General features: G+C 49.0%; 3 protein-coding genes across 3 annotated transcripts; 1 reads left to right on the forward strand and 2 right to left on the reverse strand.

Moving 5' to 3' along the window:
* The first annotated feature begins 6,296 nt into the window (after nt 1–6,296).
* BGZ61DRAFT_464688 (NAD dependent epimerase/dehydratase family protein) lies at nt 6,297–7,724 on the forward strand. Its single transcript, XM_046247500.1, has 3 exons — nt 6,297–6,452; nt 6,503–6,794; nt 6,840–7,724. The coding sequence occupies exons 1-3, from the start codon at nt 6,409–6,411 to the stop codon at nt 7,545–7,547; spliced, it is 1,044 nt and encodes a 347-aa protein (XP_046096047.1). The 5' UTR covers nt 6,297–6,408; the 3' UTR covers nt 7,548–7,724.
* Nucleotides 7,725–12,805: 5,081 nt separating this feature from the next.
* On the reverse strand, nt 12,806–13,848 carry BGZ61DRAFT_464698 (uncharacterized protein). The gene has a single exon (XM_046247501.1). It carries the CDS (start codon nt 13,721–13,723, stop codon nt 12,980–12,982), a length of 744 nt encoding a protein of 247 aa, XP_046096048.1. The 5' UTR covers nt 13,724–13,848; the 3' UTR covers nt 12,806–12,979.
* Nucleotides 13,849–13,893: 45 nt separating this feature from the next.
* Nucleotides 13,894–14,728, reverse strand: BGZ61DRAFT_464699 (uncharacterized protein). Its single transcript, XM_046247502.1, has 2 exons — nt 14,176–14,728; nt 13,894–14,123 (listed from the first exon to the last, which is right to left on the reverse strand). Exons 1-2 carry the CDS (start codon nt 14,687–14,689, stop codon nt 13,975–13,977), a joined length of 663 nt encoding a protein of 220 aa, XP_046096049.1. The 5' UTR covers nt 14,690–14,728; the 3' UTR covers nt 13,894–13,974.
* Between the last annotated feature and the right edge of the window lie 3,492 nt (nt 14,729–18,220).

The raw sequence follows: 18,220 nt of genomic DNA on the forward strand, positions 1-18,220 counted from the left end.
CCTCTCCAAGGGAGAGGGGGGAGCCTTTAGCTCCCAGTGGAGCCTGCGATCACGTGTGCTAAAGTCAGCCCCCCGGGTACTGTGGCGTGTACGGCAGGCTATCCTTTAGAGTGTCTCAAGGTGTTAGAATAGATCGTGCGCACAGTCATGCACATGATCAGGTGACCTCGGTCACTTGAGTGACCATGCCGAGCACAGCCCGAATAGGAAGGCGGTCAACTGCGCATATAATACCCCTGACTGCTGCGGGGTCAGCCTAGATGACAATATGCACAATACACATACATGTGGGCTCTCAATGACTAAGATGCTATGCATGCTGCCTAAATCCAACAATTAAGAGTCTCATACGCAATCATATCTACCAGCAATTACCGCTTTAGGCAGCAGGCTGTCCACGAGCGCCCGACGAGCAGTCGCCGAAAGCATGGCGACCGCCACAAGCATCGAGCTAGTCACAGACGAGGATTGGATCACGTGGTTCAAGACCCTGAAGACTACAGCTATGAACGAAGACCTCTGGGACTATCTTGACCCTGAGAAGAAGAACAAACCGGAGCTGATCTCAAAGGCCCCAATTCCACCGGATATCACTCAATTCAAGAAGAAGCCAGCGTTAATCACTCGCTCAAGGCTCGCCGAGCAATCACAAGTCTCTAGCGATCACACCGAGACCATTACGGCCGTGACCGATGATGAAGACCCCACTCTTGGTGATGAAGACGACATGACGCTAAAGGCTCAAGATGTCAGCGAGCTGCCCGAGAAGGGTCTCCGAGTGTACAACGCCTTATGGGCCAACTACGAACACCGCAATAAGCGCCACAAGGAATTCCAAACCAGAACAAAGAACGTAAGGAACTGGGTCCTTGAGACGCTTGATGAACCCCTCTCTCGGCATCACTGCAAGCCAGAGACCAGTTTGCCTGAGTGGATTCAGTCAATCTATGACGAGTTTGCTCTAGCAACCGAACAGCGGAAGCAGAGGGCTCGCCGAGCATACCGCGAGATCTTGGGAGAACCACTCCAAGGAAAGATCAAGACCAACACTGCTGCAGCCGATTGGCTTAAGCGATGGCGGAATGCTATCAACGAGGCTCAGGATGTTGGCCTCCAAGAGGCAATAGAACCCGATCAGTGGCTTGGAGACCTCACAACAGCTCTTCAGTCAACGCACCTACAGGCTTGGACAGATGCATACAGCGTCATGCAGATAGCTCAAGTCCGAGCAGGTACTTTAACAGTCGGCCCAGTCATGGCAGACATTCGCCGAGAGATCGCTAAACGGCCGGAGACCCCACGGCGAGGAAGAGTGAGTCAGGGAGCCTTCCACGGCGGAGGAGGCACACAAGAAGAGGCCGATAGCTCGACGAATGCTCGACGAACAAACACCAAGAAGAGACGGCGTCAGAGCATTGGATCGGATAAAGAAGCCAAGTGCCCAGCATGCTGTCAACTCCATCCACTATCACGTTGCTTCTACGCCTTTCCAGAGAACAGACCTGACTGGTTCGAACCGCGGTCCCATGTAACCGAAAGGTTCAACAAGCGGCTAGAAGAGAACGAAGACGACCTAGTCGGACGGATCAGAAAGATCAAGCTAGAGAAATCAGCCTGACTACGACCTGTCGGCACCTGTACAGCGAACGCAGCCCTAATCATCAGGGATTGCATGACGAACGCTGAACTAGTAGCCGGCATCTACTACGCATTACAAAACTGTGTTCTCCTAGACTCAGGAGCAACCCTGCATATCTTCCGAGATACAAGCCGAATGAAAAACCTGCGAGCAGCCCAACCAGGAGATTTCTTTTGGTCAGGAACTACCCAAGTGCCAATCGACGGTTACGGTGAAGCGACTATTACCCTAGCAGATGCCGATGGCTCGCCGATAAGGCTCACTCTCTATGACGTTGCCCTGTGTAAATCCCTTACCACGAACCTCGTCTCATTCTCGAAGCTGAGACAGCGAGGCCTTTGGTGGGATACTAGACCAGGTAACAACTGTCTGCGGAGATCAGATGGGTCCTTCTTAGGCACTATCGACGAGAAGCAAGGGCAACAAGTCTTAGAATGGAAAGATGGAGCGTTAGACTCGCCAAACGCTCGGAGAAGGGTCGTGGAGCACACGGCGGCAATGACAGCAGACAAGCCACAGAAGAAGTCTCGCTTTACAACATGGACTCCGAGAAAGCCAATGCTAGGGGACACAATGACTTGGCACCGACGACTCGGCCATCCAGGCCCAGACTCCCTGCGTTGCCTTATAACGGCCTCAAGGGGCGTCAGGCTGAAGATGCACGAGCCTGAAGGCCGTGAACGAATAACGACTGTGGACTGCGATGCATGTGGTGTAGCGAAGGCTTGCCGAGCGATCCGCAGAGCACCCCGAGAAGCAACAGCGCAAGCAAAACCAGGAGAACGAATAGCCCTAGATTTCCATCCGATGACCCCAGGCTATGCAGGCTATACGTCTGTATGGATCTTCACGGACCGAGCAACAGGGTACTCATGGGACTACTATGCCGACAATCGCTCAACGCTCGCTATCCGCACAGCGATCACTCACTTCCTCAAGATGTTGGAGGTGCAATACTCCATTAAGGTCAAAGTGTTTGAGTGCGATAATGAGATAACAGAAATACATCCGCAAGTCGCTGAGCTGCTGACCGCTCGGGGAATACGCGCCGAGCCTTCGGCCCCGAATACTCAAGCACAAAACGGGGGGGCAGAACGCATCGCTGCAGTCATCATACTGAAAAGCCGCGCAATGCGTGCAGGAGCTAAGTTGCCTGAATATCTGTGGCCGGAATCGATCAAAGCTGCTACCTACCTTTATAATCGTACACCCTCAATTCACAGAAACAGAAAGACTCCGTACGAGTTGTTCCATCGCCAATTCCGCGGCGACCACTCAGCGAAGCCCGACCTCTCACACCTTCGAGCATACGGCTGCAAGGTCTTTGCATTGACTGCAGATGCACAATTGCGAAGAAACCGGCTTCAAAGGCAGGCTCCGAGGGCGTGGATCGGCTTCCTAGTGGGCTATACGTCAAGCAACTCATTCAGAGTCTGGAACCCCTTGCATAAGGAAGTCTTTACAACAAGAGACGTCTCATTCAACGAGCAGCAACTGTTCGACGGACGGACAGAGAGTCTTCGAGACGATTTAAGGCAACAGAACCTCGAAGCTATCCGACAACGCATCGAAGAACTTGTAGCGATACAAGCACAAGCTGAGCAGTGGCTATCACAGCCACCTGATGAAGAAGCAGATGAAGTAATAGGGGAAGACAACGATGACCTGTTTGGAGAACACTCGCCGAGTAATTGCGAGGCTGTTGGCAAAGTGCCCGAATCTGAAGGGGCATATGAATACACCACAGCTAAGTTTGAACCTCTCCCAACACCTCCCCTATCACCGCCAGCCGCGTTTTTCCACACCTTGGCCTCTGGTCTAGGTGTGAAGGGGCGTGGGGAAGCGGCCAAGCACGAGTTGGAAGCGGGTACGCAATATGCTCCGAATAAAAACAAGGAGAGCTCCGCATACCAACTCGCAAATCGACAAAGTGAGGCTCGGAAGGTCCAAAGTGATCTCGCCGATCGACCAGCGAAGCAGCGTGAGTCTTTCAAGGCTGCGTTTCTAGCTGGGAGACTCCAGTCGCCCAAGCATCGCACGAGTAACCGCAGAGTGTTCGGCGAAGGCCTGGCCAGCCCTAGGCGAGCACTCGGCGGGGGAAGACAAGTCTGCCCTCAGATCACGAAGGATATAGGTGCGCAAAAACCTCCGAGATTAGAGAGCCCTGCGTCAGCAGTGGCACAAAAACCTCTACAGATGGAGAGCCCTGTATCTGGGGGGGAAAGGCCGCCATGCGTAAATACACCGTGGCGTCTGTTGCAGACCCTTCCCAGCTCGCACGCGACTATAGCAAGCCATCCCTACCGGGAGGCTCTTCTTGAAGCAGAAAGAATACATTTACAAAGTCATGCAGATTCCCAATCGTGGATCGAAGTCGCAAAAGCCTCGGCTAAAGGCCGACGAGTGCTCGGCTGCCACTGGGTCTACGTCTATAAACTTGACAAACACGGCAGATTCGTGAAGATAAAAGCGCGCCTCGTTATACGCGGCGACCAGCAAGCGATCGATGGCCGAGAGACCTACGCAGCAACTTTGGCGGGCATGTCATTCAGAACCCTCATGGCCCTAGCCAACCGATTCGACTACGATATGTTGCAATACGATGCAGTCAATGCATTTGTACATGCAAAGCTGGATGAGGATATTTATATGCAAATGCCTGCGGGATACAGGAAGCCAGGAAGGATTCTGAAGCTACAGAAAGCTCTCTATGGTCTTCGGCGATCACCACTGCTGTGGCAAAAGCACTTCGAAAAGGGCTTGCTGCAAGCAGGCTTTCGCCGAGTGCCTGGCGAGGACTGCTGTTGGCTTCATGGAGATATCATCTTCTTCTTCTACGTGGATGACTGTGTTCTCTGTTTCCCTAAGCGCATCAAGAGCAAGGCAATGTCGCTGATGGCAGAACTACAGACAACGTACAATATTGAAGGAGGCAAGCCACTTCAATGGTTCCTAGGGATCGAGGTCATCCGGGATCGCAGAGCAAGAAAGCTGTGGTTGTCACAGGCTGTTTATATCGATAAAATGCGCCGCCTGCTCCCCGAAGACTCGCCGAACCTGACGACGGTAACCCCCATGATTCGCGAAGAACTTCTGCCACATGACACAATAGCGAGCCCCAGCAGCGTCAACCTATACCTCAGGAAGGTCGGCACGATCATGTACGCGGCAGTGATGACTCGACCAGACATAGCTTTTGCTGCAAGCCGACTAGCTAGGTTCAACCAGAACCCCGGACCGCAGCAACAAAGAGCCGCCGACAGAGCCCTGCAATACCTCATACAAACAAAGGGTCTCTGCCTTGAATACGGAGCTGCGGCCGGCAGTGAAGAAGACGGACTGCAAGTTGCCTCAGATGCTAGCTTCGCCGATAACTCAACGGATCGTCGGAGTTCTCAGGCATTCGTCATGAAGCTCTTCGGCGGGATCACTTCCTGGAGAGCCAACAAACAGGATACAGTTACAACGTCAACAACAGAGGCAGAGCTCCTGGCGCTTTCCCAAGCAGCCAAGGAAGCTCTCTTTGCAAGCCGACTTATCTCTGCATTGAAGGTTGACCTGAACTCTCCGACTGCTCGCCGAGCAGCAGCAACACCAGCAAGGATCACAATCGAATGCGACAATAAGCAGACTATCCGCCTTGTCACTGCAGAACTAGTACAACTACGCACGAAGCTCAAGCATGTTGACATTCACAACCATTGGCTACGCCAAGAAATCATCGAAGAAAGAGTTAATGTCATCTACACGCCTACTACCCGAATGCTCGCCGACGGATTAACGAAGAACCTCTCAGGAGACGGCCACTCGGGCTTCCTCAAGCAACTGAAGCTGATCGACTTGACGGATAAGATTGAACAGAGAAGAACTGAGGAAAGGGCACAGGAGCTATGAAGCAAAGTGCAGCTCCGCGGCAGGACCGCGAAGCTGAAGGGGCGTGTTAGAATAGATCGTGCGCACAGTCATGCACATGATCAGGTGACCTCGGTCACTTGAGTGACCATGCCGAGCACAGCCCGAATAGGAAGGCGGTCAACTGCGCATATAATACCCCTGACTGCTGCGGGGTCAGCCTAGATGACAATATGCACAATACACATACATGTGGGCTCTCAATGACTAAGATGCTATGCATGCTGCCTAAATCCAACAATTTATTTCTATTAAAATTTTAGAAAAATCTTTCATTTTTCCTTTTTTTTTAATAAAAGGAGAAAAATTTAAAATCTGATATGTATTTTAAAGCTCTAGATCTGTTTAATCTAGATTTCTTTTTTAAAGATTTTATATATCTTTATTAAAGGTAGAAAAGAAGGTCAAAAAAGGGGAGAAAATAGGGATTTTACACCTTGAAGGGGGATAAGGGGTTTTGGGGCTGACAAGGGGTTTTGGGACCAACCTCGGGACGAGGTTGGTAGGCGGCTGGCCCACAATACCAACGGGTAAAAGCCATCTTAGGCAGCATGAATTGAGTTCTTCGAGAATATTTTAAAGGTGTCGCTGTTAAGCTCCGGGGCATGGGAAATCCTCGGAACTTTTGTAGCCCACTATAACTCGGCCCGATATATTCTCTTGCCTTGAAACTGACACGTCATACTTATCTCATGTATTGATTAATAATTACATTTTGATTTCAAATCACAATAAAATTAGAATTCTCACACCGTGTCTATTATCGAGTTTTTACTTATATTTACATCCTATTTGTCCCTAAAAACTGATGTATCAATATCCATTCAACCTGATACTTCCTTCAAGCCCTGAACAAAATGGACACATGCAAGATTTTGGTTATTGGTGCCTCTGGCTATATGTAAGTCCATCCCATAGCGATTTGGATTCTTTTATACTTACGAAGTACAGTGGAGGCTCTGTGCTCACCACTTTGATGAACTCCTCCCACCCACGCATTAGGGAATGTGAATTCACTGCCCTGGTCCGTCACGAGCCGCAGGCCGATACCCTCCGTCGTAGAGGCATTAACGTGGCGATGTTCTCTGGTTTGGATGATTTGGATAGGGTGCGAGAGGTTGCAGCCCGCCACGATATTGTTATAAATACTGCAAGCACATTCAACACCCCTGCGGCAAAATCTATCATTGATGGGCTTGGAGACCGCAAAACGGCGGCAGAAAAGCAAACCCACCTCATCCAAGTTCGTTAGACTTCAACTTTCGTCGGGCGGCACTAATATGCGCAGACATCTGGAACAGGTAGCTTAGCCGACCGTCCCGTCAGCAAGCGCTTCATTGAGACGAAAGTGTTCTCTGACAAAGACAACATTTACGAGTATGAGAAATATCGCGAGAGCATCGAGCCATTTCCCCAGAGGACGACTGATGTCACAGTGATGGAGCATGGCGAAAACACAGGCGTCAAAACGTACATTGTTATGTCGCCTACCATTTACGGCCTAGGCAGCGGGATGATCAATCAGAAATCTATGCAGATTGAAGCCTTGATTCGCGCTGCCCGCGACGATAAGTACGTCAGTGTGGTAGGTTCTGGCGAATCAGAGTGGAGTCATGTCCATATTGAGGACATAGGTCTGCTATACGAACTACTTGTCACAAGAATCCTGGAGGGGTTGGACCTGCCATCAAACAAACGGGGCATATACTTCAGTGAGACGGGTTACGAATCCTGGAGAGCTGTATCCGAACACATCGCAAGGACGGGAAAAGAGCTAGGCATTTTGCCAAGTCACGAAATCCGCCAAATCACGCTCGAGGAAGGATCAATAAAGCTGATACAATCAATGGAGCCTGATATTATTGAGCTTGGATGGGCATCTCGGTCAAGAACTAAAGCTGATCTGTCCCGTGAAATAGGTTGGAAGCCAACTAAGAGTTTTAGTGATTTTCTGGACAGCTTTACTACACTTTGGACAGAAATTATAAAAGAGTAGTGAAAATAAAGATCGGTCCTGGAATGAGAGAACCTAATATATGGTATTTGTTTTTTACCTGTTGGCATTGTAGGGCGAGACCGCCTACCAACCTTGTCCCGAGGTTGGTCCAGAAACGCTGTATCAGCTGGGAAACTTTGTGTTACTAAATCCTGCCTGACCTTCATTTACTGCAACTTAAAATTATATTAAATTAACGTAACGTACATGATAAGCATGCGCCGCATCCAAGTATGCGCCGCACTTTTCCCTCAAACACATAACTCTCTATATTATCAATTCAATTTCAACCACCAAACATGCCACAGCAAACTACTGAAGCTAGAACCCTTCTTGCCCTTCAAGCCCTTCAAAACGACCCAAAATTAAGTATCCGACGCGCCGCATTGATATACGAAATAGATGAGCGAAGGCTACGTCGCCGACAGAATGGCATTCAATCTCGACGCGATTGGATCCCGAAATCGCGTCGTCTATCTGATCTAGAGGAACAGATCATTGTTCAGTTCATTCTCGACCTGGATTCGCGAGGATTTGCCCCGCGACTGCGTGGTGTTGAAGAAATGGCCAACCGACTGCTCGCTGACCGCGACGCGTCACCTGTCGGCAAGCGCTGGGCTTCTAACTTCGTCAGGCGACAACCAGAGCTTAAGACGCGTTTTTTTCGTAAATACGACTATCAGAGGGCCAAATGCGAAGATCCAACCATTATTCGCAATTGGTTCCGGCTCGTGGAGAATACAATCGCGAAATATGGTATCGACCTAGCCGATATCTACAACTTTGATGAGACCGGCTTTATGATGGGCATAATCGCAAGCGGAATGGTCATCACAGGCGCAGATAGGCGTGGAAACCCGAAATCAGTCCAGCCTGGAAACCGGGAATGGGTTACAGTCATTCAGGCGATTAATGCGGAAGGCTGGGCAATCCAGCCATTTATCGTGGTTGCGGGCCAATATCACCTCGCCAACTGGTACCAAGAAAGCAACCTCCCGGGCGATTGGGCTATTGCAACAACTCAAAATGGCTGGACCAATAATGAGACAGGTCTTAAGTGGCTCAAGCACTTTAATCGGCATACAAAGGATCGATCGACCGGTCGCTATCGTCTTCTAATCCTCGATGGGCATGAAAGTCACCACTCCGTCGACTTTGAGAAATATTGTGAAGAGAACGACATCATTACGCTTTGTATGCCGCCTCATTCATCTCATCTGCTCCAGCCTCTTGATGTCGGGTGCTTTGGGCCGCTTAAAATAGCCTATGGTCAAGCAATTGAGCAATTGATCAGATGCTCCATAACTCATGTTTCGAAGACCGAGTTCTTCCCAGCCTTCTACGCTGCCCACGAAGCCGCCATGACAAGGAGTAATATTGAGGGAGGTTTTCGAGGGGCCGGACTTATTCCCTTGAACCCAGAAAATGTCATATCGAAGCTTGATGTACAGCTACGGACTCCAACACCAGTGAGGGAGGAGATCAGCCTCCCCGACCCTTGGGTCTCGAAGACCCCAAAGACCGTGCTTGAGGCTAGCTCTCAGTCTGAATACCTCGAAAGACGAATGAAAAGGCATCAGAGCAGCTCTCCAGCATCAATTCTTGAGGCGCTTAAGTCACTTTCAAAAGGAACAAAGGCAATAATGCATCAGAATGCCCTATTGAAAGCTGAGGTCCAGATCCTTCGACAGGCGAATGAGACTCTTAGTAAGCGGCGTAGAGCAAAAAGAACCCGCCTACAAAAAGGAGGGAATATGACTCTAGATGAGGGAAGGGATGCGATAGATCAGAGAGACGTTGATGCGCAGGTAGTGGCTGAATCGTCGAGAAGTGGTGGTCGACGGAGGTTGGCGCTACCGAAGGAAAGGCGCTGTGGAACTTGTGGAAAGGCTGGTCATAATGCAAGGACTTGTCAGGCTGTAATTGAGACCTCTGGAGAAGAGTATAGTGATTAGTTTTAATTGATTGGATGCTTTGTTGTGTTTTTATTGAAGTTTTAATCTTAAAGGGTTAGGAAAAGTGCGGCGCATACTTGGATGCGGCGCATGCTTATCATGTACGTTATCTCCATTCTTACTTATCTTTTCCTCTTTTTCTTCTCCTTTTCAACCTTAATCAACATGCCTCGACCTCGAACAGATCTTAACCCTTTCCGTCAAGATATCACTATTCTTCATGAAGAAAATACCCCAATCTCTGGTATTATTCTTTCTCTTTCTACCAATTATAATATTCAAGTCAGTCGCTCAGTCCTGTACCGATTCTTACAGCAATGTGAACTTGTACATCAACAACGTACAGTTAATACTGAACCCCTACGAGAGCGAATCAAGTCAATGTTCTTTGATGACTGTTTAAAAGATGCTATTATCCTACGCCGGCTTCAAGATGAGGGGTTTATCTTGAGTATGACTGGACTTTGCAAGATCCGTCGGGAACTCGGCCTGTTCAGGCGGCAAGACAATAACCAGCTTCAAATAGCTCAACAACTTGCAAGAACTTTCTTTCATGATGAGTCTCAAGTCTCAACTGTCATTCAAAACTTTGGTCGAGGCTATCTTTACACATACATGTGGCAACAACATCATGTTATCAGTCGCGATGCATTGTACACTGTCTATCGAGACTTTGCACCTGAAAGCATTACTGATCGATGGGGTAAAGCGCGTTTTCAACGTCGTGACTTCATTGTTCCAGGGCCTGACTGGGTATGGTCCCTTGATGGGTATGATAAGCTTAAGCAATGGGGCTTTGAGATCTATGCTGGTATTGATGGGTATGCCCGATATATTACATGGTTTTACTGTGGATATTCTGCTGCAACAAGTTGGAATGTTGCTTTACAGTATCTATCAGTTCTGCGGCAGCGTGGTATGATGCCACGAGCCATTCGATCTGATCATGGAGGGGAAACAGCTCTGATGTGTGGCTTACATTACTTTCTTTCTGGGAATCGAAAGAAACGAATTGGAACAGAGTTAGTTCCAATTGAGTTCAAGGATTGTTGGTTTTTTGGACGGAGTATTCATAATACTCGAATTGAAAGCTGGTGGCATCGGCTTTATCAAGCACGTGGAGGATCATGGAGGGTAAGTTTCTACTATTTCTTATTGATCTTTACTAATTCTCTTCGATTAGACATAAAGTGGGGTTCCACAAGTCTTGCAACGCTACGCGACATTCTCGCGCCCGGCGTCAAAAATCAGAACCGCGATTTTTACTCCTTCATCTTCAATCTTCCACAAAATTTTATTATGTCGACCAATTTGCGGTCTTTTGGGACCATTATATCCGCAAATCGTCAAGGAAAGCAACGCACCAAACCAGAACTTCGTGCGGCTATTATTGCGGCCGTACAAGCTGGAGAGGCAAGGAGCACCGTTGCGACGCGTTTTGGGGTGTCAACGGCCACAATCAGCCGTCTGCTTCAACGGCTTGAGACAACCGCATCTATCGATCCGAAGCCCCAGTCCGGGCGCCCTCCAAGTCTGACGCCACGGGCAAAAAGGGCTATTATTCATGCTGTGCGACAGGATGAACGTGTCTCAAGGAAGGACCTGCTGGATGACCTGAGTCTTGAGGTGAGCGCCACGACTGTCCGCCGGGCTTTAAATGAGGCCAGCTTGCGCAAATGGAAGGCTAGAAAGAGGATCTTTTTACGAAAGGAAGATGCAGCTCAGCGGCTTCAATTTTCACGCAACTGGGCGAAGAGAGAAGAAGAATTGAGCGAGGTATGGCTGAGTGTTTGAGATGCCCTTGTCTGCTACTCTACGCCTAACTCACACTCCCTAGATTATCTACTCTGATGAGTGCTCTGCTCAAAATGGCAGCGCCGCGCCGAATATCTGGGTCTGGAGATTCACCCACGAGGCCTATGACCCAAAATTCGTCAATACTAAGTCTCACGGCAAAGGTGATGTGACGATAATGGTGTGGGGTGCGATTTGCAAGGAGGGCCGGAGCAAGCTGGTTATTATGACTCGGGATTCAGCCTCCAAGCGCGGTGGCTATACATCAAATAGCTATATTGAAGCTCTGACTTCTGGGCTTCTTCCTGATTATACGGGAGCTCGGCATTTCCAGCAGGATAATGCTAGAATTCACATATCAAAGGCGTCAATGGCATTTCTTCTGGAGCATGGAATCTCTCTTATTAACTGGCCCCCTCACAGCCCTGATTTGAACCCCATTGAGCATGTCTGGGCCAGATTAAAGAGAGATCTCTATAGAAAATTCCCTTGGGTTGCGAAATTGAAGAAAAACGCAGCCGATATCGCGAAATTTAAAGCCTGCTTGGAGGCAACGTGGGATGCTATCCCACAGGACTTTATTCGGGGCCTAATAGAGTCAATGCCGCGGAGGGTCGAGGCCTGCCGCAAGGCTAGGGGTTGGTATACAAAATATTAAAGCCACGCCTCTGAGGAATCCAAAAATACAGTTACTTTTATCATAGCTAGTCTGCAGCCTGTGGAATTGGTATCTCCATTACGTGTGTTCCGGTCAGGGTGGTGGTGCAAGATCCCCTGTTGCAAGACTTGTGGAACCCCACTTTACTTCCAATGGCTAACAGAGAATGGGCTCTTTGATGGCGGCTCTCTCCCTGATCGCATTGCTATTCTATTCATCTTATGAATCCGATCCGGCATGACTTGATATCATTTGTAAGAGTCTGGAATAGCCATTCTATTCGCCGTCAAGCCAATCGACCACATGTTCAACCTGGACAACCCTCAGTTCTATATCATGATCTCAATTCAGAGACTGCACGGAACTTTGCTGAAGAGATTCCACCCGATCGATTCAGATTCTGTCAAGAAACCTTTAATCTTGATCAATCTGATCTGGATGTTTTCTTACCAGAAGAAACAATGTCCATTTGTCAAGATATTATCACAAGGACAATTGGCTCTTTACCAGCAATATCGAACGTTGTCACACATCCACTTTTGGATGAGTACAATCTCCTACGAGGTGAATTGGCTCTTTATATTCAGAATGGGACTTTACCACGACTGTCCTTACTTGACCGACCCCGAGATGGGCGAGATCGACTTAGTCAAATTCTACAGGCTCAGAATATCGATATTGATGTGTTTGAATCATGGATAGCAGCAGATCAATAAAGGAAAAGACTTGAGAAGATTGAAACTACTTACGCTGGCGAGTTACCATGCTTAATGGAGGCAGTGGCTGTTTACTGCCAGTCTTCCCCCCGGTACTAATTACATCTCCCTCAATCACTTCTCTACTTCCATCATCTGACACAAATGCCTCTAAATCCTCATTACCTTGCCCAGCTACTTCCACAACTATTTCATCTCGTCCATTCAAATCCGATCCATCCACATCCGTATCGAAGAATGCAGCAAAATCATCTTCTCCATTAGACTTCTCTAGTAAGACCAACACCTCCTCCTTTTTCGTGTCTATCTTCACCTTCCTCTCCGTTGTTGGAGCTGCTTGTGTAGATGCCTTTCGTTTGCGATTGATTGGAGATTGTGTTGGGGGATTGCTTTGTATAGGAAGAGATAGTTTCTTTTCGCCTTTGACTTATTCTTTTGCACTGGAACAGGAGTGATCATGTCAGATTCCTCCTCTTTCGCTTCATAAGCATAAAGAAGTGAAAGATTGGCCTTGGTTGGAACCGGACCTTGAGGATTGATTGCAGTAAGAAATGCAGCAAGAGAAGTTGTCTCAAGAACCTCCTGAGAAAAGAAAACAATACTTTGAGAACTGTTACAGATGCAAGCAGAAATGAACTCCCAGTTAACAGCCCGATATGTTGCATCAGTTGTTGCACGTCCTGCAACTGACTTTACAAAGTCGGCATGTGAAGGATAGTTGTGTGTTGCGTTTGTAACAAAACAATTGCTAACTTTCGTAGCAACACTAGGAGATCCAGGCTGCCACTTCCTGATCTCCAATTGACCGCTTGGTTTACACTTATATGCTGCTGTATATAAGGTAATTGACAACTCAATGGGTGTATTAGGTATCGGCTTCGTTCGAGTAGCTTGGGCGTGGAGATTTCGGCTTTGGTTGCCCTGATTGACAGCGGATTCCAGTTGAGCAGGATTGTAGGAAGGGATAGTCATTGCAGGTGCAGGTGCATGCTGGAGTTGTCGTGATCGTGCCTGTGTAGGTGGGATTGGGCTGTCTCCAGTCAAATCGACCATGTTAACTTGAGGATTGGCAGAAGAAGGAAGAGTTAAAGGTGTAATATTATCTCCACAGAAATAACAACGAGCCCAGTCTGGGTTTAACTCCAATACAACAGAATGGAGATAACCCTTCTTGGAACAGATTGTGGAATTCATAGTAGAGAATAATAAAGAAGGATTAAGTTGGATTATTTGCGTACGCAAAACTTTTCACTTTAAATAAAGAGAATATTAGCACTGACTCATCACCCGTAACCCTAGACTAGTTACTCTTCGGGCTGTGTGGAGCTAAGTTCCTCTTGGACCTTAGCTCTTTCAATTAGATCTGCTCCAAATGCACGTAGTTGATCAGGTGTAGACTCCTTCACGATTTTCTCTATTATGGACTGAGATAATTGTGTTTCTTTTGGCCGATCTAATATATTCTGATTAGTATTTGTTATATAAAGAAAGGTTCAATAGCTTACCATGATATGAACATCGAATTCCTCTCGATGAATATGTGCAGTTCGCACATGCACCAGCAGCAATATCACTCTTAGTGATACACCCTTCAAAAATGCCATTTCCTCTCGCACATTGCATACAGGAAGATGTGCGTGAAGTCCCATAAATATAGATGAGTAGTGCATCAATATTTTGTGTACGGGTTAAGTCAAGGCCAGTTGATGCAGACCGCCCTTGTCTAGCTCGTGTATTCAGCTGTAACAGACGGCTCTCTGTTGCCTGCTCTTGACATCTTATCACCTTTGCAGGCCGTATTAATTGGGCTTTTGTAAGAGCCCATGATGTGAGTGCAGCCTTATTTGATGGTTGCTTGGCAGTTGAGTTAATTGGAGGTGACATGTGTAATACAGTTGGTGTTTTTGCTGATATGTATTGATGGAGAATGTGACAGGGAAAAGATGACGCGTACTGGGGGAAAAATTGTTGTATGACCTTGTATATGGAATATTCCTCTCGCTTTAATTGAATATTCATGTATTTGGGGGTTGTTGGATCCGTTACGGTCAATTCGATCAGATGGATAGGGATCAATACAGTGATGATGATGTTGATGATTGCTTATCCTCGTCATCCGGATCGGTCGGAAGAGGGGTTATCATACCCCCCCTTCTGACTAAGGTGTTGGATACGCGGTGTGTCTTTAGTGAAGATTCGGGATAGCCAGATAAATGTAGATCAATTCTTGATGATATGTTTGGTTGTTCTTGATGTTCTTGTTCTCGTTGACTCCCGTCTCCATGTTCCTCCAGAGTGGGGTTTTATTGTCATCTTCAGTCATAGATGCAGATATCCCAGTATTCTGATACCTGAATAACCTCCTTGATGCAATACACAGCCACAATCTAACAGAGGGGAGGAGAATACACATATACAATATAATAAAATACTACGTCACCCCATGCACATTGGAGCGGCGATGGGGTGCATGGGGTAGCCTCAGCCGAAGGCTGTGTGTCCGCGGGCCGGGAAGCTATTATTACTACTGCATTATCTACGTACTGATCCATTGCCATGGCCATTCTTGGTATTATGTGACATGTACGGATTCCGTGTGAGCACCTGTCGTTTCCGAAGCTCCTGATCCCTCATCTTCATCTTCATGCCATCCGGGGGAGACCTGTAGACCAGGTGATTACGATCAAATGGTGCATCCAACATCAGACCGTCGAGCTTTTTCACGCGAGAGACAGCCACGTAGCTTAAACCAGTCTGAAAGTCCCGGCAGGACAGATCTGTAACTATCATGTCTTCGGTGATGCTTTGTGACTTGTGCACGGTAATTGCGTAGCATACGATCAGGGGAAATTGGGTGCGAGCGCAGAGAGTGGCTCCGATGAGGAAGTCCCTCTCCACTGGGAGAATCGGCACAATCTTCCTGCCATCAGCGGTGGTCAGGAATACCGGTCCGCTGTATTTGTCAAACTCCATCATGATAACACAGGGAGGGTCTTGGATGGGGTCGGCCCCAGGTGCCCAGCCGATGTCGTAAACTGTACCGCGAGCGCCATTGCAGAGGCCAACGGGTTGCCAAAGGTTAGACGTCAGCATCAGACGGGCGCCAATGCATATAGGGATCTGCTTCGCAAGGTTGCCCGCCTTGTCGTCAGGGGCAGCAGCAGCGCCAGGGCCGACGTTCTTAGCCGTAACCTGGATGACCGGCCGGCTGAGGCGGTCGAGGTGATAGTGGTTATATTCGTTCACCCTATCTTTAGTGGCGTATACTCGCAAGGCGTTGACGAATCTCGCGACCTCCCGATCGTCTAGCTTTGCCTGTACGCGGCTGGAAAGGAGCTTCCAGGACTCTTTAGATAGTTGGAGCAGCCGCAATTCCCCAAGAGCTGTGCGAAAGGCCTCCTGGTCGTCGCCGCGCTGTCGCTGAACAACCTTCAAGAATACTGTTTTATCGAAGCGCCTATACGCGTTCCTGCCCTTGATCTCTATCCCCTGCACCTCTTTATCATAGTAAAGTGGCTTCTGTAGCACAGGGGGTAGTTGAAAGAAATCGCCGACCAGCAGGATGTTCAAGCCGCCAAAGAACTCTTCATTCCTACTCGGGAACGCCTCGCGGAGACGGTCATCGATCCACGATAGCTGACGCAGTCCTAGCATGCTCTTCTCATCGATGATCAGGTACTTGATATCCTTCAGCTTCTTCTGGAGCTGGGCCTTATCAATCGGCGACAGGGGCCGGAAGTCCTTATTGATTGGGAGGTGCAACAGGGAGTGCAAGGTAGTGCCCGATATCTGGTTTCCCGCGACGCCCGTGGGCGCGGCACGCCAAACAGGTGTCCCTCTCCCGCCCGTCGCGGCTTGGAGGTGCGCGGAGAGCAGGTTGATGAGGTATGACTTGCCAGTGCCGCCTCCACCATCCACATGGAGTAACAACTGGGAGGGATCCTGTGTTAGGAAATGGCCCATCACCGTATCGTACACTAGACGCTGCTCGGGATTTAGGGAATCGCGAGCCTCCAAGGGCTGATCATCCACATCAAGGTCCATGGGGTTTTCCACTTTGCGCTGCTTCCAGTAGTCACCGTTGAGAATGTCATCATCTGCATACCGTCCAACGTGAGGGGCCCAGTCGTAATTGATGTCAATATCTCGGCGGCCGAGGACGTCAATATCCTCTTCCTCCAGTGGGCGGTCAGGTAGCATGCGGGCGAGTTCATGCCAGTCCTCCTCGGTAATGGGCTCCTCGTGGACCTCAGGCTCAAATTCATCGTCCTCTGCCCTTAATTCATTTGTATCTGGCTCCCCATAATGATCGTCCGCATGGGTGTCATGGTGCTCTCTGCAGCCCTTGTACGCAGCCGCGAAGGAATCAAACTGCTGCCCGCTCATAACGAGCAACTCTTGTGGAGAGCGATGTGGATGAGCCATCATCAATTTAACACGGCAGAAGTCATTAAACTGGGGAGAAGCGTCCGTGGACTTATACCGAGGGAAGTAGGCTAGGACCCTTTTCTTCGCGTTAGCAGCGAGTCTCCTCCACGTGTTGAGATTGTACGACTGCAGGTACTCGAGGTAGGTTACATGGTCATGCTGCTCACTTCTCTCCAGATATTTTCTGTAGTTGCCGATAGACTCGTTGACATCTCCATCCACCCGATACGAACGCGCATGTTGTTCCAACGGACGGCAGTCGACGGAGACAACCATCCGAGTGCCTTCCTGCAGAGGGATGTTAAGCAGCAGATGGGAAATCTCCTGCGCCGAGTAATCCCTCTCGGCAATCAGTTTGTTCATAAGGCGAGAGGAGAAGGATAATAAGGGCTGAAGGTGTCCCGTATGCGGCAAGACCTGATCTGCAAGTTTGCAGTAAGGCTCAGTCTTCTTCTCAGATTTGCTGCAATACTTCGCAGCGTACGTAATAACCGCCTGTAAGCTGGTGCAAGGAGATATGTCGATATTGGCTAGCCAGCCTAGGATGATAGCAGGATTGAAGTGGTTCATGAGGCTGTCGTTCCGCGCCGCCTCGAAGATGTGGTACGACCTTCCTTCCTTCCTGATAACTGCAGCCAGCTCCCGCAAGGCACGAGGGAAGTCAAAACGACACTCCCTCTCTGGATTGGCCGCGTTGGCCGCCTCGATGTCTGCAGCAGCGCCCTCCATATCCCTCGCGATGTCACCGGTTCTCTTCCTCACACGCAAGCAGTACGTGGTGTTGCACTTGTGGCGCTGGCAACGGTTGACAATTTGCGAGAGCCGTAGGAATGTCATCTCTATGCTTAGGGGATCTACGCTCAGCGGATTACCCTCACCCTGAGGCATAGTCCTACTCGGCTCGGGGTTAATGGCAGTGACGTGGAATCCCCACGTGCGTGCAAATACATCACGAGCGGCTTCGTCCTCCATGTCGGCTCCGGGGCAATTTTCCATCCAGTATAGGCCGTGGTTGTGTGGACTACCACGCCCTTGCCATTCGTACCGATCCCAGTAATCCGTGATGCCGAACTTCTTGCTTAGCACGATATCCCGAAAGAGGCAGTATCGGCGGTAGAAGTG

This window comes from Ilyonectria robusta, assembly GCF_021365365.1.
Source record: "Ilyonectria robusta strain PMI_751 chromosome Unknown BGZ61scaffold_38, whole genome shotgun sequence".
In the NCBI taxonomy this organism is placed as follows: domain Eukaryota; kingdom Fungi; phylum Ascomycota; class Sordariomycetes; order Hypocreales; family Nectriaceae; genus Ilyonectria; species Ilyonectria robusta.

Excerpts from the sequence above, each read along its gene's own strand:
- BGZ61DRAFT_464688 (XM_046247500.1), top strand. The coding sequence starts at position 6,409 with ATGGACACATGCAAGATTTTGGTTATTGGTGCCTCTGGCTATAT. Across the intron at positions 6,453-6,502 it reads ATTGGTGCCTCTGGCTATAT|TGGAGGCTCTGTGCTCACCA; the intron begins GTAAGTCCATCC and ends TACGAAGTACAG. Across the intron at positions 6,795-6,839 it reads AGCAAACCCACCTCATCCAA|ACATCTGGAACAGGTAGCTT; the intron begins GTTCGTTAGACT and ends TAATATGCGCAG.
- BGZ61DRAFT_464698 (XM_046247501.1), bottom strand. The coding sequence starts at position 13,723 with ATGGTCGATTTGACTGGAGACAGCCCAATCCCACCTACACAGGCACGA.
- BGZ61DRAFT_464699 (XM_046247502.1), bottom strand. The coding sequence starts at position 14,689 with ATGAATATTCAATTAAAGCGAGAGGAATATTCCATATACAAGGTCATA. Across the intron at positions 14,124-14,175 it reads AATTCGATGTTCATATCATG|ATCGGCCAAAAGAAACACAA; the intron begins GTAAGCTATTGA and ends AGAATATATTAG.